Below are 27,123 nucleotides of genomic sequence, written 5' to 3'. Positions count from 1 at the left end.
GTCCTCATCCAAATGGATCTCAGCTGAACTGCTGCTCCAAAGCCTAAAAGCTTAACCAGCCTAGTTCCTGGTTTTCACACCTTATATACCTTTCTGCTTTCTGCCCTCACTTCCTGGGATTAAAGGCTCACTTCTTGGGATTAAAGGTGTGAGTCACCATGCCTGACTGTTTCCAGTGTGGCTTTAAACTCACAGAGATCCAAATGGATCTCTGCCTCCCAAGTGATAGGATTAAAGGCGTGTGTGCCACCATTTCTGGCCTCTATATCTAGTGGCTGTACTGTTCTCTGACCCCAGATAAGTTTATTAGAGTGCACAATATTTTGGGGAACACAATACCACCACATGTGTATGTGTGTGTGTATGTGTGTGTATACACACACACATATATATGTATATGTATATTTTAAAGATTTATTATGTATACAGTGTTCTGCCTGCATGCCAGAAGAGGGTGTCAGAACTCATTACAGATGGTTGTGAGCCACCATGTGATTGCTGGGAATTGAACTCAGGACCTCTGCGAGAACAGCCAGTGCTCTTAACCTCTGAGCCATCTCTCCAGCCCAAAAATCTGTTATATAAACTGAATACACACTTTTACTAAGTTTTCCTTACCTCTCTTTGAATTTTCTTTGCATATTTTGTCTTTTCATATTTGATTAGCCAATTATCATTTCCCCTGTCTTTCAAAAGAAATAAAAGTCTATTAGTTGATATTTACAGATATTATGGCTTCATACTAAGGGGCAACATCTAAGCCCCCTGTTTTTGAGATTTTTGTTGGTTTTCTGTAGCACAGATTCACTACATATGTGCTGGCTAATCTTATGTCAACTTGACACACAAGCTAGAGTCATCTGAAAGGAGGGACTCTCAATTGAGAAAATGCCTCCACAGATCCAACTTCATTTTCTTAATTTAGTGATTGATGGGATGGCCCAGTCCATTGTGGGTGGGGACCCCCCCCCCCCCCCCCCCCCGCCCCGGGCTTACGGTCCTGGGTAGTCCTGGTTTCTATAAGAAAGTTGAATGAGCAAGCCAAGGGGAGCAAGCCAGTATGACCTCTGCATCAGCTCCTGACTCTGGGATCCTGCCCTGTTTGAGTTCCCTGTCCTGACTTCCTTCAGTGATGAACAGCAATATGAAAGTGTAAGCCAAATAAATGCTTTCTTCCCCAACCTGCTTTTTGGGCATGGTGTTTCATTGCAGCAATAAAAACCCTGACTAAGACAAGAGAAAAGTTCTGATTTACAACAACTTTAAAAACCTGGTCAATATAAGCTGACATTTACTAAACTTTTCTCTGTACCAGATTATTGTTCTACACGAACTGATTTGACCCTCAGAACCACCCTGTAAGGTAAGGGCAACGGCTAGATCAAGGTTAATTAAAATCAAAGATAACGCCTTTTCGTTTGAGGAAGAAAGCACATTCAAAGTAGCCTCACCTAACGTCAACATTTGAGTCCTCTGGACCAGTTTTAATATTAACCTAAGACTATTGAATTAAGAAAGTCAAACTGAGAAAATTATAGGATGCTTTTCAGAAGCTAATATAAGTAATGAAAAACAAACTTGAAAGCAGTAGTTCCCAAGCTGCAGAACGCATAAGGATCACCCAGAGGCCTTGTCAAGCACAGGCCTGGCCCCAGCTGGTAATTTCTGTAGAGGGTGGTATCTGAGAAGATACATGTTGGGTGAGTTCTCATGAAATACTGACCTGAGAGTCCTGGGAACCACAGCTTTGTCCCCTCTACACCACTGATCCCTCATGGTGCAGCACAAACGACATAATGCAACATTAAAGTAGGAATCTTTTCACCTACATGGAGAGCATTTCTAGTCTCTGGCTCTGTCCTGCTTTTGGGCAACTCCACCTGAGGGGACAGGAAGTGTTCTCTGTGGCTCAGTATGAGTCAGGCCCGCAGCACAGGACTACCTGTTTCCCAACACTGAGGAGGACTCAGCCTTGTGGACTCTTGAACCAACATTTATGGCTTTGATTTCAGGAACGACAATCTGATTTACAACTAAAGAGACTGAACAAACGAGAGAAGGTCAATACCTGTGTTTCTGATGATGTAATCCAAAATCACTAATCTTTCAAACTGCGACTGAAATTGTTTTCTAATGTTTTCAGGCAGAGGCTCAGCTTCAAACTTCCTAAGCCAATACTCAGCCTCCCTGTAATCTTCCACAAACAGCTGAAAGGAACCGATCTATAATTTCAAGAACTATAGTTAGAAAGGGAAGTACAAAGGCATTACTCTTCAAATTTCTCAGCAGTACCATCACAGAACGTTACATAAGCACTTAAGGAAAAAAGCATTAATCCAGACAAGCCACATTTATTAAGATCATTTAACACACTAGCTTAGGTAATCACAAAGAACACACAGTAACTAAAAAGGGCTCAATCCAAGACTTTTAGGGAGATATTTTAGGAAATTAAAAAAGAGAATAAACATATGCCCTGAAGGTGACACCTTAAGAACACCACTTCCTAAAAATAGGCATCAAAATGACTTTAGCTGAGAGGTCAAACCGTACACTGTCATGATAGTGCAATCTTCTCACCAAAGCAACATTTCTGTCTCCTTTTCATAACATTAACACAAAAAATACATTTTAAAATACAATGGATTCTTTAGGCAGATCAGAGATCATATCATAAATTTTAAAGATTTAATCAACTGATTGTAGCCTTTCTAATGGCTTTTTAAAGAGTCTTTTCCTTGAAAATATGCCCATTTGAAAGAGCATTTTTATTATTAAAATTACTAGCTAATACTAAATAAGTTGATGTCAGAATACAAATTTCATCAGCAGATGACATACAGGTAATGAGCAACCTGTTCTGCTTCACAAATGCAAGCAAACAAATCACCATAAAGAAGTCTGTTCACTGGCTTAACATTTTATATGCTTGTTTTAACAACTTCCTTTTAAAGGTTTTCTTCGAGCGGCATCCTTTAGTCACACTTATTTTAGCACGTCTAAGAAAATAGTAAAAATGTTCAAAACTGACTACCTGGGATATAATTAAATAGAAAAATGTTAATTATGAATTTCTACTCAAATTGTTTTTTTGTTTGTTTGTTTGTTTGGTTGGTTGGTTGGTTTATCAAGACAGGGTTTCTCTGTGTAGTTTTGGTGCCTGTCCTGGATCTCGCTCTGTAGACCAGGCTGGCCTCAAGCTCACAGAGATCCACCTGGCTCTGCCTCCTGAGTGCTGGGATTAAAGACATGTGCCACCGTGCCTGGCTCTACTCAAATTCTTCAGATACTTGCATAGCAACAATAAAATTTAAGTCAAATATATTTAAAAAAAAAAAAAAAAAAGTCCTAGAGAGTTTTCTAGAATGCCTCTTCCATTAGCTCCCTGTATCCTTGCTTAGCTAGCCGCAAAAGGCCCTTGGCTTTATAGTAAGTAATAAATCTGGCAGAACTACCATTTACTAAGTCTTCACTATGTGCCAAGCGATGTGAATTTCTTCCGTTTATCCCTGCAACCTAAAAGGCAGCCGTGGTTTTTCATCTCATTTTATAAAAACAGACGTTTTCAGAAAGGCTGAAATTGGAACCCAGCTCTAACTCCAGACCTGTGCTTTCCACAGTAACTTTGCAAAGCCTTTCAAATTACATCATAACTCCTCCTAATTCAATAAGCTCCACCCCACCCCACCCCAGAAACGACTGGATCCAGAACCTTGCATGTGTATGCCAGGCAAGTGCTCTACCACTGAAAGGAACTCTAGGCATCCTTTTTCTACCCCCTCAGATCTCCATGGACTTAACGCCTTCTAAACAGCTTTATCAAACTGCATTGAAACTGCTAGCTACTATGAGCTCAAGAGGAACAAGTATTCTCATTCTCATTCTCTCTCTCCCTCCCTCTCTCCCTCCCCCCCTCTCATTTCCACAGTCTACATACAGCAGGATGCCCCTTGTCTACATGCCTCATCCCAGGAGTTAGGGAATAGATGTCCAATTGCCCTGAAAGCCAAGCTTATTAGAAAAACTTACCTTAGGAGGAAGTCCTATTCGATGGAACTTTCTCCCTACTTTTGGCACTATCTCTAAGGCATACTTTTTGCCTCTTGATTTTGCACGGTCAATTGCACTGTAGTTAAATGTCTCACTGACAAGCCAAACCACCTAGAAAAATGGTTAGAGTTTGGATTATGGTATTTCTACTCACACGAACCATCAAATTCACTCTCATGCTGTAAATGAGCAAGGTCTAACCCTCTAACAAAGCTCCTAGAGAATCTAAAATCTTTACAAAGGTCAGAATTTTAAATGGCAGGTATTTCTTTCAAAAAAGATATAAAAGCAGTCTAAAGTTTCCAGTGGAAAAAATAAGAGCCTTGAAATATAGAACTAAAAATGAACATTTAAAAGAAGGCATCAAATAAAATTACATAGAGGTCCAAATGAAGACAAGGGCAATGCTGTGGACACTTTTGCAAGCTATTGTCAGCAGGATCAAAAGGGTCTCTAGGATCTACCCGATTCTTTCCTGTTTTCTAAATACGAGTCCTTTCCCCTTTCTGTTAGAATCCTGTGACCCCGGGAACAAGAGACAGTCCCCTGTCTGCTGTATGGATCTACACCGGAGTGCATGAAACCAGTTGTTCTGGGCTTCTGCATTACCACAACAGGAAGTCCACTTTAGGCTCTCTCACTGGGAGTTATCACTCAAGTGTCCACAGATAAGTGAACTCTCCTTTACCTTTGTTTTAGGTACAATGCCCAGCTGAAGCTTTGCGTCCACCAGGTAGGCGCCAGCTTCAGAAAGGTAGCCCTGGTTAGGGAGCAGGCAGCCTCGGCCAAAGCAGCAGGGACAGCAAACCTTATGGACATACTTGGTCCACTTTGGGTTCAGCTGGCCATAAGGTTCTTCTGATTTTGGTTTAAACACACCAATAATGTTCTAGGGGGGGGGAAAGAAGAAATCCTTAGACTTTTATGGACAAATGGGTAATAAATAACCTCCAAGTACTAACATGACTGATTCCAATCACATTGTAAAAATTATTCTCAATTTAAAAATCAATATTCCCCTGTATCAGTATTTTTAAAACTTTCCTCTAACAAACCTTAGAAAGCGAAGCAAGGCTTCATGCCATTTAACCAGATTAACTACAAGTGTTTTAAATTGTAGCACTTCCAAATTAACATTGGAGTCTGCCCCACCCCCTCCAACACCACCCCAGTTCTCTCTATAGCTAGGCTGTCCAGGCTGATTTCACAAGCTTAAGAAGTTTCTCCTGCCTCAGACCACACTTTATGTAAGCAGTATTGTATATTTACTTGTGATCTACTAAATATTCAAATATATACTCACTCACTGTCTCCTTTCCCTGCTGTGCTAAATATTCTAAAAAGACAAGGAATCCATTAGAGTTTACCTCCAGGACTAGAACAGTGCCTGATACATAGTAGGTGCTCAAGTAATTCTTAAAAACACCAACAAATAACATAAACTCAACAACTACACCATCAGCAGCTCTCATCTAAGATTTTTCCCATTATATTTTTCATGAACCCATTTTCACTCTCTCCTAGTAAGAAAAACTGTGGCCATGGGTGGTGGTACATCCTCTTAATCCCAGCACTTACTGGGTTAGCTAAGGCACAAGGATAGTGAGTTCTGGGCTAGCCTGAGACATGTAGTCAAACTCTTGTTGTAAGAGGGGGAAAAAAATAAAGAGAAAAATGTTTATGGGTGTCCAAAAGTTTCTATAATTGTTAGTACTAATCTAATAAAATATACTCATTAAATTCATGGCTCAATTATCTCAGACAAATACAATTTTAAACATAATGTCTTTATAATACAATAAACTCCAAAAAAAAACTCAAGAAAAACAAGAACCAGTTAAGAACTCAAGCCTGGAAGCCAGCCTTGTGGCTCGACACCTATGACCCCTAGCACTGAGAGTCTGAAACAGGAGAATGGCCGCTACACAGTGAGTTCTAAGCCAGCAAACTCAAAGATCTCAAACTCAGAGATCTGCCCGCCTCTGCCTCCTAAGTGCTGGGACTAAAGGCGGATGCCACCATCTCCTGGCTAAAAATCACTTTTCAAATATCACTTTAACTCTGGGGGTAGACCTCATGGAAAAAGGACGGTGGGTTATGTACCACACAGACAGCTTTTAGAAAAGACAGCACCATTTCTGGAAAACTCAACTCAGTGAATAGCAACTTTTCTTTTCTACTCCAGAATCAGAGTGCATTTGCTTTGCTACACTCTAATGCCTTCAAGCTTGCCATGCCTCTTTTCCTTGGCATAATGCCAGGAAAATATTCCTAGGACATTGAACTATACCTTAAAAAAATAAATCAAGCATTGGGAAATGACATTAGACAGGTTTTGAAAGTTTCATCTTCCACTGTACTTGGTTAATATGGTAACAGAGCTATAAAGGAGGGACTATGAATATGCATTCAACAAATCCATAAGTAAATACGGATATAAGGTAAATACTTGAAACCTAACAGAAACTATCAGAACAGTAAGCTACAACTGGAAACTATCAGCTCCATTTCTATACTATTGAGTACTTAGAAAAACAAAACAGAAATCACCAATCTTTATTCTGGAAAAGAAGGAACAAAAGATGTAATAGGAAAAATATTTTCAGAAACTCGGACATTTCACATTTAAAGTAGTGTCTTCCAAAAATGTGTGTAATACATGTGAAGTTCTTACCCTTTTAGAATCCTTCACAAAGTAACTTCCACTTGACCCTTGAGTGATTCTTTCTGGGAAAATTCCATTTTCTATTGCTTGTTCTGCTCTCAATACAATATCAGCAAATTCTGGATCTTCCAAGAATGTATTTATCTCTGAAATAACAGCAGTGACTGCGTTAGACCAGCTCTGTGAGCACACATACTATGGACCTGTGTGAGCGGCTTCAGGACAGTAAGGTATGGAAAAAGGAAATCAAACATCAGAGAGTCAGTCTTGATCCTCATGGCTAACCTCACTCGTGTGTGTGTGTGTGTGTGTGTGTGTGTGTGTGTGTGTGTGTGTGTGTTCCTGTGGGGGTACATGTGTGTACATTCAGGGTGTACACACATGGAGGTCAAAGGCCAACCTTGGGTGTTCCTCAGGACTGATGTACATGCCCTCCTTTTAAAAACATTTAGCTCTAGTTGGGCGATGGTGGTGCATGCCTTTAATCCCACACTTGGGAGGCAGAGGCAGTTAGATCTCTGTGAGTTCCAGGCAACCCTGGTCTACAGAGCGAGTTCCAGGACAGCCAGGGCTGTTACACTGAGAAACACTGTCTTGCAAAAACACTAAATAAACAAATATATTTTAATTGTTTTTTTCCTTTTCTTTTTTTTAATGTGTATGGGCATTTTGCTTGCACATATGTTTGGTACATACCTGGAACCCCGGGAGGCTAAAGAGGGCATTAGATTCCCTGAGACTAGAGTTACACACAGTTGTGAGCCACCATGTGGGTGCTGGGAACTGAACTCAGGTTTTTGGAAGGTCAGTTAGTACTCCTAACTGCCAAGCCATCTCTCTAGCTTCCTCCCCTTAAATATTTATTTATTATTTGGTATGTGTGCATGTTCTCATGCATGTAAACCAGGCAACAACTTTGGGAATCTTTTCTGTTTCTACCACATGGGTTCTGGGGATTGGACTCTGGTGGTCAGGTGTAGCAGCAAGCACCCTTGTGCCCCTGAACTACCTCCCCAACCCTAACTTTGTTGGAAGAATGCACAGGTTCTCTCCCTGGGAACGGGAACCTGCCAACCAGCCTAGGCTGACCAGCCAGTGAGCCCCAGGGATCTGCTGTCTCTGCCTCCCCAGCCCTGGGATTACAAGTGCACTTACAGCAAGCTGCCCCCAGATTCTCTACAGCCCTCCTCCCACTCTCCTTCAGTAGATGACGGGAAACAGTAGTGTATTACCCAGATCTAGTTCATGCTCCCCTGTTCACCTTTATCAACACCATTCCCAGCTCCCATCCCGAATACCCACTATTGGACCCAACATCTTGGCTGCTACAAGACAGCTCAAGGTTTACTACCCTCAAAACTCAATTCCTTATCTCTACCACCTCTCCCAAACACAGCCACTCTGTCCAATTCCAGGGGTTGCCAATTCTGTATCTTCCAGTTGCTTAGGCCAAAGACCTTGGATTCATCAATGATCTCACACTCTGTCTCCACATTTGATCTATAATAAGCCATAAGTATCCAAAACACAAACTCTTATAACCTCTACTCCTACAATGAAATCAGTCCTATCAACTCCTTCATAAATTATATCAAACCAACTCACAATCATATCGCCCCATTGTACTAAACAGCCCCAGGGTTTCCTATGTCACTCTAAGCAAAAGGCCAAGTCCTTGTGGCCTCTACTTTCCCTTACCCAACTGCTGCTAATCTCCACGTTATTTGAGCATTGTCTCCTGATTTGTTTATGAGCTCTCAGCAGACAAGGATTTCTTTCACTGCTGTGTTCCCAGAACTTTCACAGTTTCTGGAACACAATAAGCACTCAATAATCACCTGCTGATGAATTAATAATGAATCATTTAGAATGGGAAGACAAGCCGACAGCCACTTCCATTCTAATTTGGAAGGTACTTCAATTCTCTATGTACATTATTATGAAAATTCAAAACATAATCAACTTTATTTAATTCAGAAAAATAAAACTGTTATTTACTATTTTCTAAAGTCTTTGCTGACAAAAATATTATAAAAAGGGCTGTTTGGACATATTTTACCTACTCACGAGAATAAGCAAAGTATTTTAATCATGTCTATACAACCGAGATGCTCATTCCAAACAGTCTTTGTCTGTCCTTCGAAGATCCTTAAGAATGAAGCAAAGAAACTCTAACCTTGGTATGTAGTGGGCATTTATATTTGTTTGAATACGGGCACCAGTACCCATCATCATTAGTCAAGTGATATTTCTTACACTTCAGAGATTTACAGGCTCCTTTAAAAATATTTACTTTTATTTCCTGAGCATGAGTGTTTGCCTGCATGTATACATGTGCAACAGATGCATGCCTGGTGCCCGAGGGTGCACAAGACAGTGCTGGATCCCCTTGACTTGAAACTGGAGTGATGGTTGTGAGCAGCCATGTGGGTGCTGGGAACCGAACCTGGCAGAATCATCTCTCCAGACCCAATGGACCCATTCTTAACAACAGAACGATCTCGAAAAGTTTATTTGTTCTTAGTGATGGGGTGTCTTCCAAAATACATCATCAGCAAGTATTCTCGAGAAGGAGTGTACACAAAATGACCTCAAAGAGATATAATTTCTTTTCCTGGTGTTTTTCTGTATGCATGAAAACAAACACAAACCTCTTCTTCCAGAACTAAAGCCTCTATCCTAGACCTGCCCTCTGGAGAGAATCCCAAGTCTCCTTACCCTTTCCACAGACTAGAAACCACTTCCCTCCCGACTACCTTCCACATCAAAGTGTTAAGGCTTTCCAGAGCTTAGATTAAAAAAATATTGTATTGCTGGGCAGTGGTGGCACATGCCTATAATCCTAGCACTTGGGAGGCAGAGGCAGGTGGATCTCTGAGTTTGAGGCCAGCCTGGTCTACCGATGGAGTTCCAGGACAGGCTCCAAAGCTACACAGAGGAACGCCGTTTTGAAAAAACCAAGAGGGAAAACAAGTTGTACTTATTTTACGTGTATTGCTTGCATATATGTATGTGCACCAAGGACCTGGTGCCTAGGGAGGCCTGTGGAACGCATTGGAGGCCCTGGAACAGGAGTTATAGATGGCAGTGAGTTTGATGCTTATGCATTGGGTACAAACCCACGCCCTTCAAGAGTAGCAGATGCTCTTAAGCACTGTGCCATCTCCCCAGTTCCATGCTTCAGTTTTCCACAACTCCTCCATAAAACAGGGCTTCCAGAACTAAGAAATCTACTGCAGAACAGAGACACTCTACTCTTGACACCAACTTTGAAACAGAGGCCTTCTAATGCTGCATTATTTACTTAGGATCCTGCCATATACTACTAAGTGGTATTAAAATGACTCAACTCTTAGACCGCTGTGGTCTCTCCCATCTTCAACAGTTCCTTTGGATACTACATGTACACTGTCAATGTTAAATGTTACTGAACGAATACATGGGCTGCACTTGGGAGTTTATCACACATACTCTCTTCCTTGCTGTCATGGAACCCACAACGGCTCTCTAAATACTTAGTAATTTAGCTTCAACCAAAACCAGATCAATCAAGAGGAATTTCTGTACAATAAGCCAGGATGTTCTTAGCCTCTTAATGAGACAGTATCCTCCCCACTGGAAATGGTCATTCTCTTACTTGAAGATGGCCTGGATTTACCACTACAATCTACAAAGGTACTTTGTGCAAAAAATAGGTAGATAGATAGATAGGTAGATAGATTGATAGATAGATAAACTGGTCCTAGTTATTATTAGAGAAAAGGCTACATCTCAACTATTTTCAAATCAAAGTGATTGGTTTTCAGTAGCTAAGTTTTCATTGACTGTGTTCTTGGCAATCATACTCTACAATTCCCCACATTCTAGTGGTTTAAACACACATTGGCAATGGGTTTAACTTGAAGAACACCCACTGATATCACACTGCTTTGTGCCTACTGTACTATGAATGATTTGGTTTGAAGGCTTATTGCTGGCATCGGGTTGGAGTTTCAGTAGTGGAAGACATAGCTGTATTTTCTTTAGGGAAGAGGTATGTGAGGGCTGACCTTAGAGCCCCTGGGTACCACTGTACCACCCACCACACTCCTGGCCCTTGTCATTTTTTCAATTAAAATTATTATTAAAATTAAAATTAAAATTATGTTCATACTTTTAAGGGGTATACTGTTACTTTGCGTCCACATCAAAAATTTTTCAAAAAAAAAAAAAAAAAAAAGCCGGGCGGTGGTGGCGCACGCCTTTAATCCCAGCACTCGGGAGGCAGAGCCAGGCGGATCTCTGTGAGTTCGAGGCCAGCCTGGGCTACCAAGTGAGTTCCAGGAAAGGCACAAAGCTACACAGAGAAACCCTGTCTCGAAAAACCAAAAAAAAAAAAAAAAAAAAAAGATTTTTAATTAAGTGTATATGTGTGAGTGGAGGTGCCTTAGGAGTCCACAAGAGGGCATCAGAACTCCAGTGTTGTGAATTGCCCTACCTGGGTGTCAGGAACTGAACTTTTAGGTCTGCTACAAGAGCAATGAGCCTTCTTAACCACGTAGTCATGGATTTAGTCCTCAAAATCTATTTTCTAAGGAGAATCTCAATTTTCAAGTTCCAGCCTTATTTTGGTTTCCGATTTTCAGATGTCCAAGTGGTTTATGATCTGAATTGTCTCTACTATTCCCACAGAAAACCCAGCTCCCTTCCCACAACTCCCATTTGCTGTTCATATTTAAAACTGTAACAAAATAACCTGAATTCTGGGGAAGCACAGAGCTTTTTTATGATTTCTGATGTATCACATGGCCGACAACAAAGACTAGATCATGGAAGGCCCTCACCATAGCTATCTAAAAAGTTAACAAACTATCCATTTGACCATACCAACAGCGATTATGGGTACTCTGGAAAGTACAAATTCTTTTTTTTTTTTTCAAGATTTATTTATTATGTATACAGTATTCTGCCTGCATATACACCTGCAGGACAGAAGAGGGCACCAGATCTCATTACAAGTGGTTGTGAGCCACCATGTGGTTGCTGGGAATTGAACTCAGGACCTCTGGAAGAGCAGTCGGTCCTCTTAACCATTGAGCCATCTCTCCAGCCCCTGGAAAATACAAATTCTAGAAAGCTATTCTGTTACCTTGTATGGTTAGATGAAAGTAAGCAGGCATGGTAACTTAACATGGGTTCACTTAAATAAACCAATGAGAACTCACCTTTCCTACATCTTACCCACTAACTAGAATTCCTCCTAGAAAAAGTGCTAACGAGACTGGTGATTAAACACGCTTCAAGGGTCCCAAAACTGATGCCACTCCCCTGGTCCTCTTCCCTAAGACCAGGAACCTCAGCTTTCCCTGTCAGTCACATACACAAACCATCAAAACTGGGTTAGGTGACCACAGGCTACAAAGCTAGGTAGGGATACAGCAGCCAAGCACAGGCCATCATTTGATAGAGTTTACTACCATTTTCTCAAGGCCTGCTTTCTACTAGTGCCCAGGAGATACTCAGATATTTGATGAATGATAGCCATTTCTGTAATAAATGGATAATAATGGCTACATATTTTGTTTTGTTTTGTAGGTTAAGAGTTTCGTTGTATTGGGCCAAGATAGCCTTGAACTCACTATGCAACCCAGGCTGGCCTTAATCCAATGCTTGACCCTCCTTGCCTCAGCCTTCTACCTGCTGTAGAAGTGAGTCAGCGCACTCAACTTGGAATAGCTGTGTTTAAGCACCAACTGAGCAATAATCTTTAGTACCATAATTGCTTACTTTCCAATCTCAGTTGTGGGTAGACTGTCAAGACACAGGAAACATGTATTCTTGTAAAATTTGCCCTAAAATAGTTAATTACTAGCCTCTTGATCCTTGATCAGGCAACACCACTGCCAGCAGCAGTTCCTTCCACTGAAACAGACTCCAGGAAGTTACATTTGGGCTCTTTATTTCTTAGATTTATTTATTTGGTTTTATGTGTGTGAATGTTTTATCATGTGCATGCCTAGTACCCACGGAGGCCAGAAGGCTGCATCAGATGCCAAGGAACTGGAGTTACAGAAAGCTGTGAACCACCATGTGGATGCTGGGTCCTCTGCTAACTGCTGGACCATCTCTCTACCCTGTGCTTCTTTCTTTCTAAAACCCCTTTATTTATTTTTACTTTTTTTTCTTCCTTCCTTCCTTCCTTTCTTTTCTTTTTCTTTTTTAAGAGAGAGTCTTGTTATGCAACCCTGGCTAGCCTGTACCTACTATACAGCCCAGGCTAGCCTGGTACCTACTATACAGCCCAGGCTAGCCTTGAAGGTCTTTTGCTTGTCCTTTTGCTTCACCCACCTAAGTGTGGGGATCACAGGTATCTACCACCAAGCCAAGCTTGCTTCCTTATGTGGGAATCCAAAGCAGTACTCCTTGGATAGGGCTAGGTATGATCTACTACATGTGAAGTGCAGAGAACTATGTCCAGCATGTACCGCTGGTCCACAGGTATTAGGTATCATCTTTATTACAACCTGATTCACTGATTAGGATGACCGAACACTGACTTAACAACAAAGTTCATGGGACTTCTAGACTTTGCCAACTACATTGTTAATATAAAGATAACAGACACATGACATTCTCCATTGGCTCAAGTACATAAAGTTCCTGTTCATAGCAACAAAGTAGTTAAACACCACAAATGTCCATACTGACCTAAAAGCAAGAATAACTTGAAATTAAAGGTGGTTTCATGACAACTGAATGGTTTGTCTTGGAAAAGAAACTTAAAAATCTAGTTAAACTATGCAATCATAAATCTTTTAGAAGTTTTAAATATTTTAAGTAGTTTTCAAGTGGCCTGAAACTATTTTAAAATCCTATTAAAAAGAAAACCCACATAACACCCCAAAGTAGCAGTTCTTTTATAACAGAGTTTTATAGCAAAAAGGACAAAGTTCACGACCTGAAAAAAAAAAAAAAAAAAAAAAGGAGGTTCTGTCTTAGTTTTACCACTTCCTGGATATCTGACTTTGTGCAAACTACTTACTCCTGAAGTCCTAGGAGTCACTTGGTCATTACAGTTTTATTCATTTTCAACTCTCCAACAAAGAAGAGGGTCAATGACAACTAACCTACTGTGTACCGTGAGAACTAATGAAACGTCAAAAACCATCTGAAACTGTGACATATATATCACCACCAAGGAGGTAATTCTGATAACCCACTGGCATTCTAACTATCACGTTCTTGGCCTCTTTTGGCTTTTTCTACCCTTGACAGTGTTTACTACAAACAAACAATAGGAGGGGAAAAAAAAAACCAGACCCAACCCTATCAAACAATAAATTACTTTTAAGACCTTAGGCTCTATTGAAATCTAACATACAAGGTAAACTCTGGGGCAAGAAAAGGCAAGTAGCAGCCATATGATCTCAGTTACCTCACAGACTGGATTCTATATCATATATCGCCAGAGTGTCCACTGTGGCTGGTTGAACTGGGGTTCACTTGTGAAGGTGGGAAACTTCACATTCCTTTGTTCTATTCCGTGTTGTATTGCAAACCCGTCCACCAGCTAATGCCATGGTAACGGCAGACATGTACTTAATGCATTTCCGAGACCGTTTCCTTTAGGACTCTTTTTCTTTTGTTGTTGTTTATTTTGTTTTTCAAGACAGGGTTTCTCTGTGTAGCTTTGGAACCTGTCCTGGAACTTGCTCTGTAGACCAGGCCAGTCTTGAACTCACAGAGTTCCGCCTGGTTCTGCCTCCTGAGTGCTGGGACTAAAGGCGTGCGCCACCACAGCCCGTCCTTTAGGACTCTTATTTAGATTATTTGTGTTCGAATAAAGGTTCAGTTAGAAATCTTGACTTGCTCTCTCCAAAATCCTTTCAAGCCACACTAGCACATTAGTAGGTCAAGTAAAACTTAGCAACTTCTAGGAAAATAAGTAGTATTAATAAAAACTACCTTCCCTGTGGCCTTTCCATAAACGGTCACACGGAATGATGCTCTGGAACAGCGCATATACCACTTCTTTGGATCCATCCTAACACCAACAAGTAGGAGTTTTGTTTGTGTTGAGAAACAAGCCTGTCTAGACTCCAGATGGATTTTGTACCAATCTACCCCATTTCAGCCAAATTAGCCGAACTACACTCCACCACCCCAAACTCACCACACAGATATCCAGGCCTGCAACAGCATGTCTAAATCTTAGTTTAAACATAGTTTGTCAGCCTCTCTTTCAAAGGTAACCAGTCCACTTGAAATCAGCCCACATGATAATGAAAAGGTGTTCTCTTTTCAAATGCACAAACACACTTTGCAGAGAGCCAGCGAGCGACAAGACTTCACTAGCCTCTGCCCCCTCTGGCTAACGTCACAATAGCAACATTTAAGGGAAAGTTTTGCAACCTGTGTCAACGGCAACTGGTCATTCTTTCTTTACGTTTCTCGGCTGTCATCCACCCGGAAAACTCACGACTCCGAGGCGAACTTTCTGGACCGTTGTGAGTTCTTAATTCGGAACTGAAGTCCAAATTTGAACAAACAACTTACGTCACGGTCCGGGGTGAAGGAAGTTTCCCTCGGTGTTGGGTTCCCACTTGGACTGACTCTTTGGGGGGGAGCCTACAGAGTGAGACTTTAGTGGCCCCCTGGCCGCCTGCTACAGAGGGAAGGGTGGGAGTAAACCGAGGCAGGGAGGGGCGGGCTGCGCGCGCACATGGGTCGCACCTGAGCCCGAGATGCGGGTCCGGTCCGGCTCGATGGATAGGCTCGTGGAGGTCGACGCGTCCCCGGCCGCCAGCGGCGGCTCGTCGGTGGCGGGCTCGCGGGGGACGGCCGCGCCCTCGTCCGCCTGCAGCCTCATGGCGCTCCCGGGCGCGCCCCTCCGCGGCTGGGCCCAGGCGACCCGAGGCAGCAGCGGCTCCCGCTCCTCGTCCTCGTCCTCCGAGGGGCGGGGGGGCTGGCAGTCCTCGGCCATGGCCTCCGCGGGCGGCTCGGGCGCTCAGAGCGTCCGGGCTCCTCCTGGCTGGGGCCTCAGCATCGCGCCAAACCGCGGCTGCCGGACGGCACCGACGCCACCTCACCAGTCCCACCAGCCCGCGCCCGCCCCGCCCAGCCGCCGGCCACGCCCCGCCCCTCGAGCCCCGGGACGCTTGCCACACGCCTGCGCAGAAGGGCCGGGGGTGGGGCAAGCGAGGGCGGGGCGGGGCGGGGCGGGGCGGGTCTCGCCGGGCCACCTGTATCTCCGCCCCCCCCCCCTCCCGGGAGGTGTTGTGTGCAGCTGCTGTGGTTCCTACTGGGGAAGCAGGACCAGCGTTGTTTCCACGGAGGACCATCCCCTCCAACCTAAATGGTCCTCCCTTATTACTATATACGTTATATACATTTATTTCACTAACACTTTCCAATGAAAGTTCATGAAGACTGGGAGCTTCTCTTCGCACAGAACCTAAATAGTCCTGTCCTGTTACAAGAATCCATATGTTATATATATACATTTTTTTGACTAACATCTTACAATAGAAGAAGTCCATGAGAGCAGGGAGCGTCTCTTTAGAGATAACTTGGACTAAGTTTTGTTACCATAATCGGTACACTACGTACATTTATTTGGTGCTAGGCTCGAGCAGGGAATTTCTTTTCATTCTTGGTAGTAGTAATACGTAGTTTTGTTTTGCTTTGACTAATCTAAAGTGTATCAATTTTTAGAAATCTTTTTTCAAAGGTCGGATTTTGGCTGTGTTAACTTTTTGCTTTCTAGTTCACTGATTTTATTATTTTTATTTATTTATTTATTTATTGCTCCTTAAAACTCATTTGTTCCACCTTTCTTTTTCTAGCTGCTTAGTAAAGATTAAAACGTTGACTGGGGAGGCTCCTACCTTTTAAATATAATGCCTTTAAAGCTATGAGTTGCCCTCATAGCTTTGCTTTACCTGCGGTCCACTGTTTTTGATGTCGTGTGCTTTCATTTTTGACCCAGCTGAAAATAGTTTCTAATTACTCTTAGGATTTCTTCTTTAAACTACTTCTTTGAAGTGTATTTTCAAGTATTTAAGGGTTTTCTAGAAATTGTTATTTCTAGTTTAAGTATTGTGCTGATTAGTTTTTGTCAACTTGACACAAAATAAGAGTCCCCTGGGAAGGAGAACCCTCAATTGAGAAATTGACTTGATCAGATTAGCTTGTGGGCATATCTTTGGGGCATTTATTAATTAATGATTGAAATGGAAGGTTCCCACCTACTGTGAGGGATGCCATCCCCCCTGGGCAGGTGATCTTGGGTTGTATAAGAAAGCTGAGTAAGTCATAGAGAGCAAGCCAGTAAGCAGTGTTCCCTTATAGTCTTGGCTTGAGTTCCTACCATGATTTCTCTCAATGATATATTATGGTGTGGAAATGTAAGCCAAATAAACCTAATTTCCTTTAGGTCAGGGTATCTCTCACAGCACACTAGGACAAGGACACTGTGAACAACAGAGATGCTAAAGTATGACATTCCATAGCCAGGCATGTGATAGGACTTGGCCAACATTCTGTGTGCATTTTTACAAAGAACATATATTCTAAAGTTGAGTGTTTTTTAAATCTCCCAGTTGATTCTCTAAGTAATTTAAGTATTGACAGTGTTGTTAAGGTCACCTATATGGTCACGGACTTTTTCATCTGGGTCTAGTATTAAGAGGAGGTTATTACAGTCTTTATTACTGTGTATTTGTCCTTATTATTTTGTTGGCTTTTATGACTGCCTAATAATTTTACTTTTTAATTTAAAAAAAATTACCTGTGTGTGTGTTGAAGGTCAGAGAACAACTCAAAGGGTGAGTGTTCTCTTTCTATCCTGTAGGTCCTGGAGAGTAAAGCACAAGATCAGTGGTAAGCCTGGCACCAGTCCTGATTCAGCCTTCCTAATATTTATTATGAACTTTTTTTTCTTATCTCTAGTTATACTCCTGCCTTGAAGTCTATCTTGTCTGTATGAATAGAACCATTCCACCAATCTTAGGCTTACTGTTTGTCTTAGATAAATATTTTTCAGTTAGTTCATAGTTTTTAAATCTAGTCTATTAATCTCTATGCTTCAGTTGGAGTTTTTAGTTCATTTACATAAAATGTAATGACGATACAGATGGATTTAAATATATTGTTTTGAAGTTTTTTATCTTATTTGTTTCATCCTTTTTTGGTTGAGTCTCCTTTTGCTTTCTTCAGTGTTAATCTGGCATTTCTGATTAGCACATCCGAGTCTCACCACTGGTTTTTTTTACTAGTACTTTTTCTTTTTTTTTTTTCCATAGCTGAGGACCGAACCCAGGGCCTTGCACTTGCTATGCAAGTGCTCTACCACTGAACTAAATCCCAAACCCCCTTACTAGTACTTTTATCATAATTTTTAGTGGTTGTTCTGGAGCTTATAGTATACATCCTTAAATTAGCTTAATGTATTAAGAGCTTATATTATACTAATTGTCATAAAATACAAGAACCCTGCAAAAATGTAGGTCCATTTATATGCCATCTTTAATGTTTTTATTGCCATGTAAAATAGACCTGCATACATTAAACACAATGTACATTTTTTGCTTTAAACAGTCATATATTTTAAACAAATTAAGAAAATAATTTCTGGTATAAAATACTTACTATTTCTAGTACTCTTCATTCTTTCTCATTGGTCTAATTTTCTATGTCGTACCATTTCTCTTCCCAGTGAAGAACTTAACAAAATTAGTTATAATGCAGATCTGGGGATGATGTCTAAGATTTTATTTATTTGGGATGATCAATTTCACCATCATTTCCCAGTGGTATTTCCTAGAGACAGTGGACTGTAAGTTGATGTATCGCTCATCTTTCTCACCACTGTGACCAAAACACCTGACATAAACAACATGAGAGGAAAGGATCATTCTGGTTTATGATTTCAGAAGTTTAAATCATCACAGTGGGAAAAGGCCTAACAGGAGCTGCATAAGGCAGAGACGACTCATTAGGGGAGACACAGGGAGCAGAAACCATGGCCCATACCAGCAGCACCATCACCTGCAGAGACCCTCACTTCTGCCAGCCAGGCCTAACCTCCTAAAGGCTCCACTGCCTCTCAAATCAATTCCACCAATCTGGAACAAAATGTGAGCCTGCGGAGGATGTTCCAGATGCCAACCACAACAGCCGATGTTGCTATCCTCATCCAAGTTCAGTGCTAAAAATGTCGTACCATGATTCTGTTGCCTTTGTTGTCTCTGAGTCCACCTACCTGTCCAATCTGTACTATGTCACTATTTTTTTCTGGCTGACTTTAAAATTTTATCTTTGTCTTTGGTTTTGAATAACTACATCATGGGTGCGGTTTCTCTTGAGCTATATCCTGCTCGGGTTTTGCTAAGGTCTTTTGTAATCCACAGTGTGGATGCTGGAATCAAACCCAGGTCCTCCAGAAGAGTAGCTAGTGCTCTTAATTACGAAGCCATCTTTCCAGCCCTGGCTGAAAAATTTTAATCTGTAGATTTATGTTTAAAAATTATTTTGGGGAGGGGGCTCAACTTCAGTTTTTTTTTTTATTCTGTCTCATTTTCTCTTTTATTTCTGAAATACCTATTGTGTATATGTCAGACTTATGAATATTGTCCCAAGGCTCTGCCGAGCTATTTCCTTTTAAAATAGTTGTTAATCACTTTATTTTGGAAATTTCCCTTAATCTATTTCCTGTCTTCTGACTCTTGTAGTTAGTCAATCAAATAACTCTTCAACTCACTCAGTACATTTTTTTTTAATTCCAAACCTTATTTTTAGTTCTAGAATTTCCATTTAGCACACATTAGCTCAATTTCTCTGCTGAGAGTCCCATATATTACTAATTCATCACAACCGTGTATTGTCTTAAGTCCTTGAAAACATATAATGATTGTTTAAATGGCACCTGGACCAGGCTGGAGTCAGTTTCTACTCACTTCTACTTCTTGACTACAAGCCAAAATTTTATATTTCATGTTCATTTATATGTCTGTTAAGGTTTACATATATATACATCATATATATATGACGTATATATATATATATATATATATATATGATGCAGTAGGTGATATGCTGCTGAGCCTCTTACATACTGTCATCTCCCTTAATGAGTGTTGTTCTAGCAAGTAATTGACTTGTCTGGAGTCAAACTTCTGATAATGCCTTTCAATGCTCCAACTGTTGTTTTCTTGGACTCCTTGCATAGTCTCCCCATGCAGCAAGGATTTGGATGGAGTATGTGTGTAAATATGAGGGGCCGGTACCTCGATAAGTCCTTTCCAGAGCTCCACTCCTGTATTTCTAGCTGCTTGGAGAACACATGCTGCATCCCACAAGTCCTTAACCCGGTAAGAAGGTAGCTTTTTGACCGAGTGCCAGCTGCCTTTCCCAGTGTATAGTAGGAAGTGCCCTCAGGCAAAATGTTTGAACATAAATCTCACTCATTGTGTTACCGTCCTTTGAAGAGTAGCCATCCTTTCCGCTTCTGCCTGCCTGCTTCTGGCTGGCGGCCAGCAGCTTCAAATAATTGCTTTTAGATTTTTGTTCAAAGTTTATAATTTTGATCCATAAGAGGGTTAGTCTGACATAATCTCCTATGAAATATTTTATTACAAATGCATCTTTTAGTGAAAATGAATAGCCTTGTTGTTTCCTCGGTTCATGGGTTAGTAGACAAGTATCACCTCTTCCACGAGACAAGATTCAGTATCAATTCTGCTCATCATTTTATTTTTTTATAGGCCTATACACTGAGAAAAAAATCTTACCAAATAAATAGATGGATTATGGAAAATACTTTTACTAGCAAAATCATGGCAACCAGCCAGGTGATGGTGGTGCACATCTTTAATCCCAGCACTTGGGAGGTAGAGGCAGGTGGATCTCTGTGTTTCAGGCCAGCCTGGTCTACAGAGTGAGTTCCAGGACAGCCAGGCCTATACAGAGAAATCCTGTCAAACAAACAAACAAACACAAAAACAAACAAACAAAAAATCATGACAATCTTTGTTAGAACTCCAAGATATATGCTAAAAATTGCGGTTATTTGTTACCAAATAAATTTTTATAATCTATCATCAGACACTTTATATCCTCTTTGTTTCATTTATTACTTGCTCAATTTCTTGGATATATACTAAGAGGCTTTTAAACTACTTACCAAGCAACAAAGTTTATCAAATTATTAGTAATTGTGCTATAACTTCTCTCAAGATACTTTATTTTTTAACACAGGATTGAGAAAATAGAAGTCTTCACATTTCTGTGGGACTACTGTTCATTCAATCTTTTTAAACATTTTTAAATGTGTATTTAATGTATATGATATCTTGCCTACATGTGTGTTTGTGCACCACATGTGTGCACCCAGGGAGCCCAGAAAGGTGGACTGGAGTTATAACTGGTTGTGAGCTGCCATGTTGGTGGGTGCTGGGAAGCAAGCCCAGGTCCTCTGGAAGAGCACCAGTGCTCTTCACTGTTGAACCATCCATCCTCCAGGCTCTCATTCAGAATTTTACTTTTGCAGAAGTGCTTTTACATTATAATAAGCTTTGCACACATTTCTGTCAGAGACTTTGGAATAGCAGATTTGTCTCATTCCCTGTAAGTAAAGCATCTACCTTGTGAGTAAATTAGCAGTTCCAGTCTGCACTGCCACACCAGTCAGCCAGGACATACTTGCTTTCTGTTCAAATGAACATGATAAATATGTATATATATATCCCACACATATATCCCAGTGTCAGGCTAAGCATGAATACTGGTGATAGGGAACTTGCTTAGATTGTATGAGGGCACAAGTTCAGTCTCCAGCAATACACACACACACACACACACACACACACACACACACACCTATAGCTCACTGTGTCAACATCTCATGTTTGAACTCTACAAATTCTAACACCTTTAGTAATTCATATTGATACTATCACTGCTTTGTTCCCATGGAATGCCATTTAGAAAGAAATACATTCTTTATCATAGTCAAGTTTAGGGGTTGCACAACCTTTAAATGAGCTTATCCATCACTCCTATAAACTCATTCTGTAATGCATTGTCATGTGTATTAGTTAATTTTGTATTGCTATTTTTTTACAGGCCAAAATACCTGACAGAAACAACCTAAGAAACAAACAAACAAACAGAACGAGGTTCATGGTTTCAGAGGAACAACAACAACAAAAATCTCAGCTCAATCTTGCTTGGTCCCATAAACTTGAACACATTATCATGGTGGCCAGACCATGGGGAACAAAGCTGTTCCACTTGGAGTGGAAAGCAATAGGAACAGCCAGGATAAGATGATCCTCAAGGACCTGCTCCCATTTACCTACTTCTTCCAATTAGGCCACACCTCTGAAAGTCTCCAGAACCTTCCAAACTAATGCTGTCATATGGGGAGCCAAGTGTCTATAAAACATAGACTTGTGTGACATTTTAGATTAAAACCAAAACACCATAGCAAGGAAGATCATCACCTTCAACATGGCAGCGTGCATGAGAGAGGACAAGGTTAGAATCTATTCAGATTGGGAGGTGGTTTAAGGTAATATAGGGCATAGATAAGGGCTGAGTGGAGATTGGTAGAAAGAGCAGGGTGAGGATTTTGAGACAAGAAATTCAGAGATTTTAGGACTCTGACTATATTCAGATTGAATGAAAAAGAAAGGAAGAAAGAAAGAGAGAGAGAGAGAGAGAGAGAGAAAGGAAGGAAGGAAGGAAGGAAGGAAGGAAGGAAGGAAGGAAGGAAGGAAAGAAGGAAAAGAAAAGAAAGAAGAAAGGAATACAAAAGGAAAGGAAAGGAAACATGGCTGCTCCTAGGTATGGGGGAGGAAAAAGTTTATTATAAATATGTGGGGGAGCATAACCAGAGGCAGGGACCTCTGGGAGAGTCCAGAGTGGACATGACCCTGAGCTGGGCCATGTGGGGAGAGCGGAAAGCAGGGAAAGCAGGGAAAGCAGCAAGAGGCCCAAAAGTGCAAAGTTGGGGTTTTTTTGTTTTTTGTTTTTGTTTTTGTTTTTGTTTTTGTTTTTTAAGACAGGGTTTCTCTGTGTAGCTTTGCGCCTTTTCCTGGATCTCGCTCTGTAGACCAGGCTGGCCTCGAACTCACAAAGATCCACCTGCCTCTGCCTCCCGAGTGCTGGAATTAAAGGCGTGCGCCACCACCGCCCGGCTGCAAAGTTAGTTTTTTCTGAAGTTTTTTTAAGGAAAATGAGTAGCAATTAGTTCTTTGTACTTCAAAATCATGCAGAAACTGGATTGAGCTGTTCCAGGGGTTTGATCTCTAGTCTTCTGTTATTATTCTCTGGGAATGACATCTAAGAACTAAGCAAATGTGTTCTGTTGTGAAATGATGAGCAGTGTCCACATGAAGCATCCACAGAGTGACTGTTATATAACTGGCCCATGCTTGGTTCATGTCACCTCTGTCTTCACCCAAGCCCTGAAAGGTTTTTTTTTTTTTAATCACCATAGCTTTACAGATATGTATTGTGGAATATTTGTTTAACTATGTAAAGATGTGTTGCATTTGTTTATGCTGCATTTGTTTAATTATGTAAAGGTATGTTGCTTTCTGTTTTATGCTGCAATTGTTTAACTGTGTAAAGATGTGTTGCTGTTTCACCTTGCCTGCCTAAGACACCTGATTGGTCTAATAAAAAGTTGAACAGCCAATAGCTAGGCAGTAGGAGGAGAAATCTAGGTTGGTGGGGAGAATGAGGAGAAATGAGGGAGAAAAAAAAAGGGAGACACCAGGGGCCAGCCAGGCAGCCACCAACCAGCCAGACACAGAAGAAGCAGGAAAGTAGGATATACAGAAGGAAAGAAATGTTAAAAAGCCCAGGGGCAAAATGTAGGTGAAAAGAAACAGGTTACAAAAGCTAGCTAGATATGAGCACAAGCTAAGGCCGAGCATTCAGAACTAATAACAAGTCTCTGTGTCATGATTTGGGGGCTGGTGATCCAATAAAGCTTACTACCGATATGAGGATCCTGAGATTCAAAGAAGCTCAATAACTCACCCATCTTTCCATAGCTGATGAGAAGAGTTGGGATTTGAACTAGTTTCTTGGCCTCCAGAGCCCATGTTAATATGGTTGCTTTCTATCACCTGAGATAACTTATAAGTTGCATGGTATACTGGTTAGTTTTTATTGTCAACTTGACACAAACTAGAATCACTTGGAAAGAGGGACATTTACTTGTCTTCATTTGATTGGCCTGTGGGAGTGTCTGGATTGATGATTGATGGGGTGGGGGGTGGGCAGCCCACTGTGAGCAGCACCTCACCTAGGTGCCTGCAGCACCTAGGCAGATGAACCTGGGCTATATAAGACACCGAGCTGAGCAAGCCAGTAAGCAGCATTCCTCCATGGTTTCTGCTTCTGTTCCTCTTGCAATGATGAACTGTGACTGGGAAGTGTAAGCCAATTAAACACTTCATGCCCACGTTGTTTTTGGTCATAGCATTTATCATAGCAACAGGAAACAAACTGGAGCACAAGAGGACTCACAGGTGCTGCATTCCTTGGGTAACTTTTCTCCACCTTTAAGATTGCCCTTCAGGCCATTCCAGCGGTGATGACCTACCTACGAGAACATGCCTCTTGCAAAGGATTTCCTTCATCCCTCTCCAGAAGAAGAAAAGAGGAAACACAAGAAAAAGTGCCTGGTGCAGAGCCCCCATTCCTACTTTATGGATGCTATAAGATCACCACGGTCTTTAGTCATGCACAAACGGTGGTCTTGCGTGTTGGCTCCACTGTCCTCTGTCAGGCTACAGGCAGAAAAGCAAGGCTGACAGAAGGATGCTCTTCAGGAGGAAGCAGCACTGAAAAGCACCTGCTTCAAGATGAGTGGGAACCATCCCAATAAACACATTTAGGAAAAAAAAAAAAAGATTGCCCTTCTGACACACACACACACACACACACACACACACACACACACACACACAATCTAAGCTCTGAGGGGCACATTGATCTATCGTATGTGTAAAAGGGCACCTGTCTCAGTTTCCTTTCCTTTGGCTGTGATAAAATACCCTGACAAAGGCAACTTAAGGGAGGAAGGGTTCATTCAGATCATAGCTCTAGGTCACAGTCCTTCGCTGTGGGGATGTCAGGTGACAGGCACTTGAAGGAGCTGACATAGCACATCCATGATCAGGAAAAGTAAATGATGGGTTGTGCACGCCTGTGCTCAGCCTGCCTTTCCCACTCTTACACAGTCCAGATCCTATGTCTAGGGACAGATGCCACCTATATTCAGGGTGGGTTTTCTCTCTGAAATTATTCAGATTGAGAAAATATCTTCAGCTTTACTCATGAGCTCATAGCAGTTGTGGTGGACTGCCCAAGACAATCACAAGATCAAGACTTTAGTCAACATCACAACATACCAACCTCCACCCCTAGCTGAGGAACTGTTTATTGATAGTAGATGGCTTCTGGGGAGGGAGAGTGAGTTAGGACCTCATGAATGGGTGGTCCTATAACCATAAGTGTATGGGCAGCACAAATTAGACTCAGCTATTAAAAAAAAAGGGAGGAGGGCCCCGCGGTGGTGGCACATGACTTTAATCCCAGCACTTGGGAGGAAGAGGCAAGTGGATCTCTGTGAGTTCAAGGCCACCCTGGGCTACAAAGTGAGTTCCAGGACAGGCTCCAAAGCTACACAGAGAAACCTTGTCTTGAAAAAAAAAAAAGAGGACATGAAGTTGGGGAGGTGGGAAGAGGAGTGGGTCTCTGAGGAGCTAGGGAGAGAAGCAGGGGTGTGAATGTGATCAAAATCCATTGAATGCATGTATACAATTCTCAAAGAATTAATACAATTTTTAAAAAATAATTTTGTAACCTTTTTTTTTTCAAAAATGAAAGAAAATCCCTCACTGGCTGACCCACAAGGCAACCTCAGCTTGAGAGTTCTTCACGATGACTCCTTCCCAGATGGCTCTACACGGTGTCAAGGACAGTGACAACAAGCTGCAAAGGAGGGTTTGTGCTGCCCTGGACTAACTGTACTGTCACCTAACACCGCATGTCAGGGATCCTGCCAGGCACAATTCTGATCTGACTTGGTCATGGCTTTGGGAAATGTAGGGCAGTGGTTAAAAGCATGTACTTTTGCCGGGCGGTGGTGGCGCACGCCTTTAATCCCAGCACTCGGGAGGCAGAGCCAGGCGGATCTCTGTGAGTTCGAGGCCAGCCTGGGCTACCAAGTGAGTTCCAGGAAAGGCGCAAAGCTACACAGAGTAACCCTGTCTCGAAAAACCAAAAAAAAAAAAAAAAAAAAAAAAAAGCATGTACTTTTAAGTCCACTCATGGTGACTGTTGAGATGAGAGGCTACTTGGTATGCTATCTGACTGATATACAGCAGTGGGAGTTCTCAACACTCTCTCTCTCTCTCTCTCTCTCTCTCTCTCTTAATTAAAATGTTCTAAATTTCTAACAATCAGAGTTCTTTGTTAAAAATCTGCCCATGGAGCACAACATACAGAATATATTGAATTCACACTTTAGGATGTTTTGAATGTCCTGGGCCTCATTATCAAAATCCCTTCCTCAGAGAGTGAGTCCATCCAGACTAGGCACAGGATGCAGTGTACAAACTTATCCACATGTCCAGACCTCTCTGAATCACCTAGGGAGATGCCTCAACTACAGTAACATGCCTGACATGACACCTTCTTAGAATTGCTTCTTTGCCAGACTTACTCCAGCTGGCCTCAATTTAAAGGTACTTCATTGGTCCAAGGAAGTTCTGCCAAGTGGAAGACTCCGTGGGGACACTTGAGCATGAGTGAATAGTAGTTTTTAGTCCCCAAGTTCAACTTTTGAACTCTAGTAATATTATAATAACTTTAAAAGTCTCGAATGCTGATGCTATTTTTAACTTCTCATCCCAGAGTTGGGGTTGTTGGGCAATAAATGAGATGCAAACGAGCATCAGAAGTAGAGCCAACAGCCCTTCCTGCTTGAAAGAAAATTGCAAATGTCATGTTAGGCTATTAAAGTAATTGTCAGTGTGTACTTGACTTTGCTAATGATTTAGTCTACACATCCTTCCATTACTCCATCCTTCACCTCATTAGTTCTACTTCTGAAGTGGCTCTTAAATCATCCACTTTTCTTGCTTTGTACCACTCCCACCATAGTCCACACTGTCATGTTCCCTAAGAGCCATTTATTATCATTATAAAAGTACTTATAGCAATTTACTCTCCCTGAGTGTACGTGTGTGTGTGTGTGTGTGTGTGAGAGAGAGAGAGAGAGAGAGAGAGAGAGAGAGAGAGAGAGAGAGAGAGAGAGAGAGAGAGAGAGAGAGAGAGGGAGAGAGGGAGAGAGAGAGAGAGAGAGAGAGAGAGCGAGAGAGAGAGAGAGAGAGAGAGAGAGAGAGAGA

The 27,123-nt window shown here is 41.6% G+C and overlaps 1 protein-coding gene and 1 pseudogene across 3 annotated transcripts in view; one reads left to right on the top strand and one right to left on the bottom strand.

Moving 5' to 3' along the window:
* The window catches only part of Pi4k2b (phosphatidylinositol 4-kinase type 2 beta), a 36,461-nt gene extending 17,920 nt beyond the window's left edge, over window positions 1-18,541 (bottom strand). Inside the window, exons 1-7 of one of the 3 annotated variants that reach the window (XM_059275870.1) lie at window positions 14,868-15,030; window positions 14,660-14,738; window positions 6,725-6,861; window positions 4,739-4,939; window positions 4,030-4,161; window positions 2,069-2,222; window positions 619-686 (exon numbers count right to left, since the gene is read on the bottom strand). In XM_059275870.1, the coding sequence (XP_059131853.1) occupies window positions 619-686; window positions 2,069-2,222; window positions 4,030-4,161; window positions 4,739-4,939; window positions 6,725-6,861; window positions 14,660-14,738; window positions 14,868-14,918 (822 nt within the window). In that variant the 5' untranslated portion in view covers window positions 14,919-15,030. Of the gene's footprint in view, window positions 1-618; window positions 687-2,068; window positions 2,223-4,029; window positions 4,162-4,738; window positions 4,940-6,724; window positions 6,862-14,659; window positions 14,739-14,867; window positions 15,031-15,427; window positions 15,821-18,343 lie in introns of those variants that run through there. The other 2 variants (XM_059275871.1, XM_059275869.1) reach the window with 2 other exon arrangements.
* Window positions 18,542-23,598: 5,057 nt separating this feature from the next.
* LOC131920634 (small ribosomal subunit protein eS27-like) lies at window positions 23,599-25,314 on the top strand (annotated as a pseudogene).
* The last annotated feature ends 1,809 nt before the right edge of the window (window positions 25,315-27,123 follow it).

This window comes from Peromyscus eremicus, chromosome 10 (genome assembly GCF_949786415.1).
Source record: "Peromyscus eremicus chromosome 10, PerEre_H2_v1, whole genome shotgun sequence".
Lineage (NCBI taxonomy): Eukaryota > Metazoa > Chordata > Mammalia > Rodentia > Cricetidae > Peromyscus > Peromyscus eremicus.
Note: the sequence above shows the minus strand (reverse complement) of the source record. Positions and strands in the feature narration are given on the sequence as shown.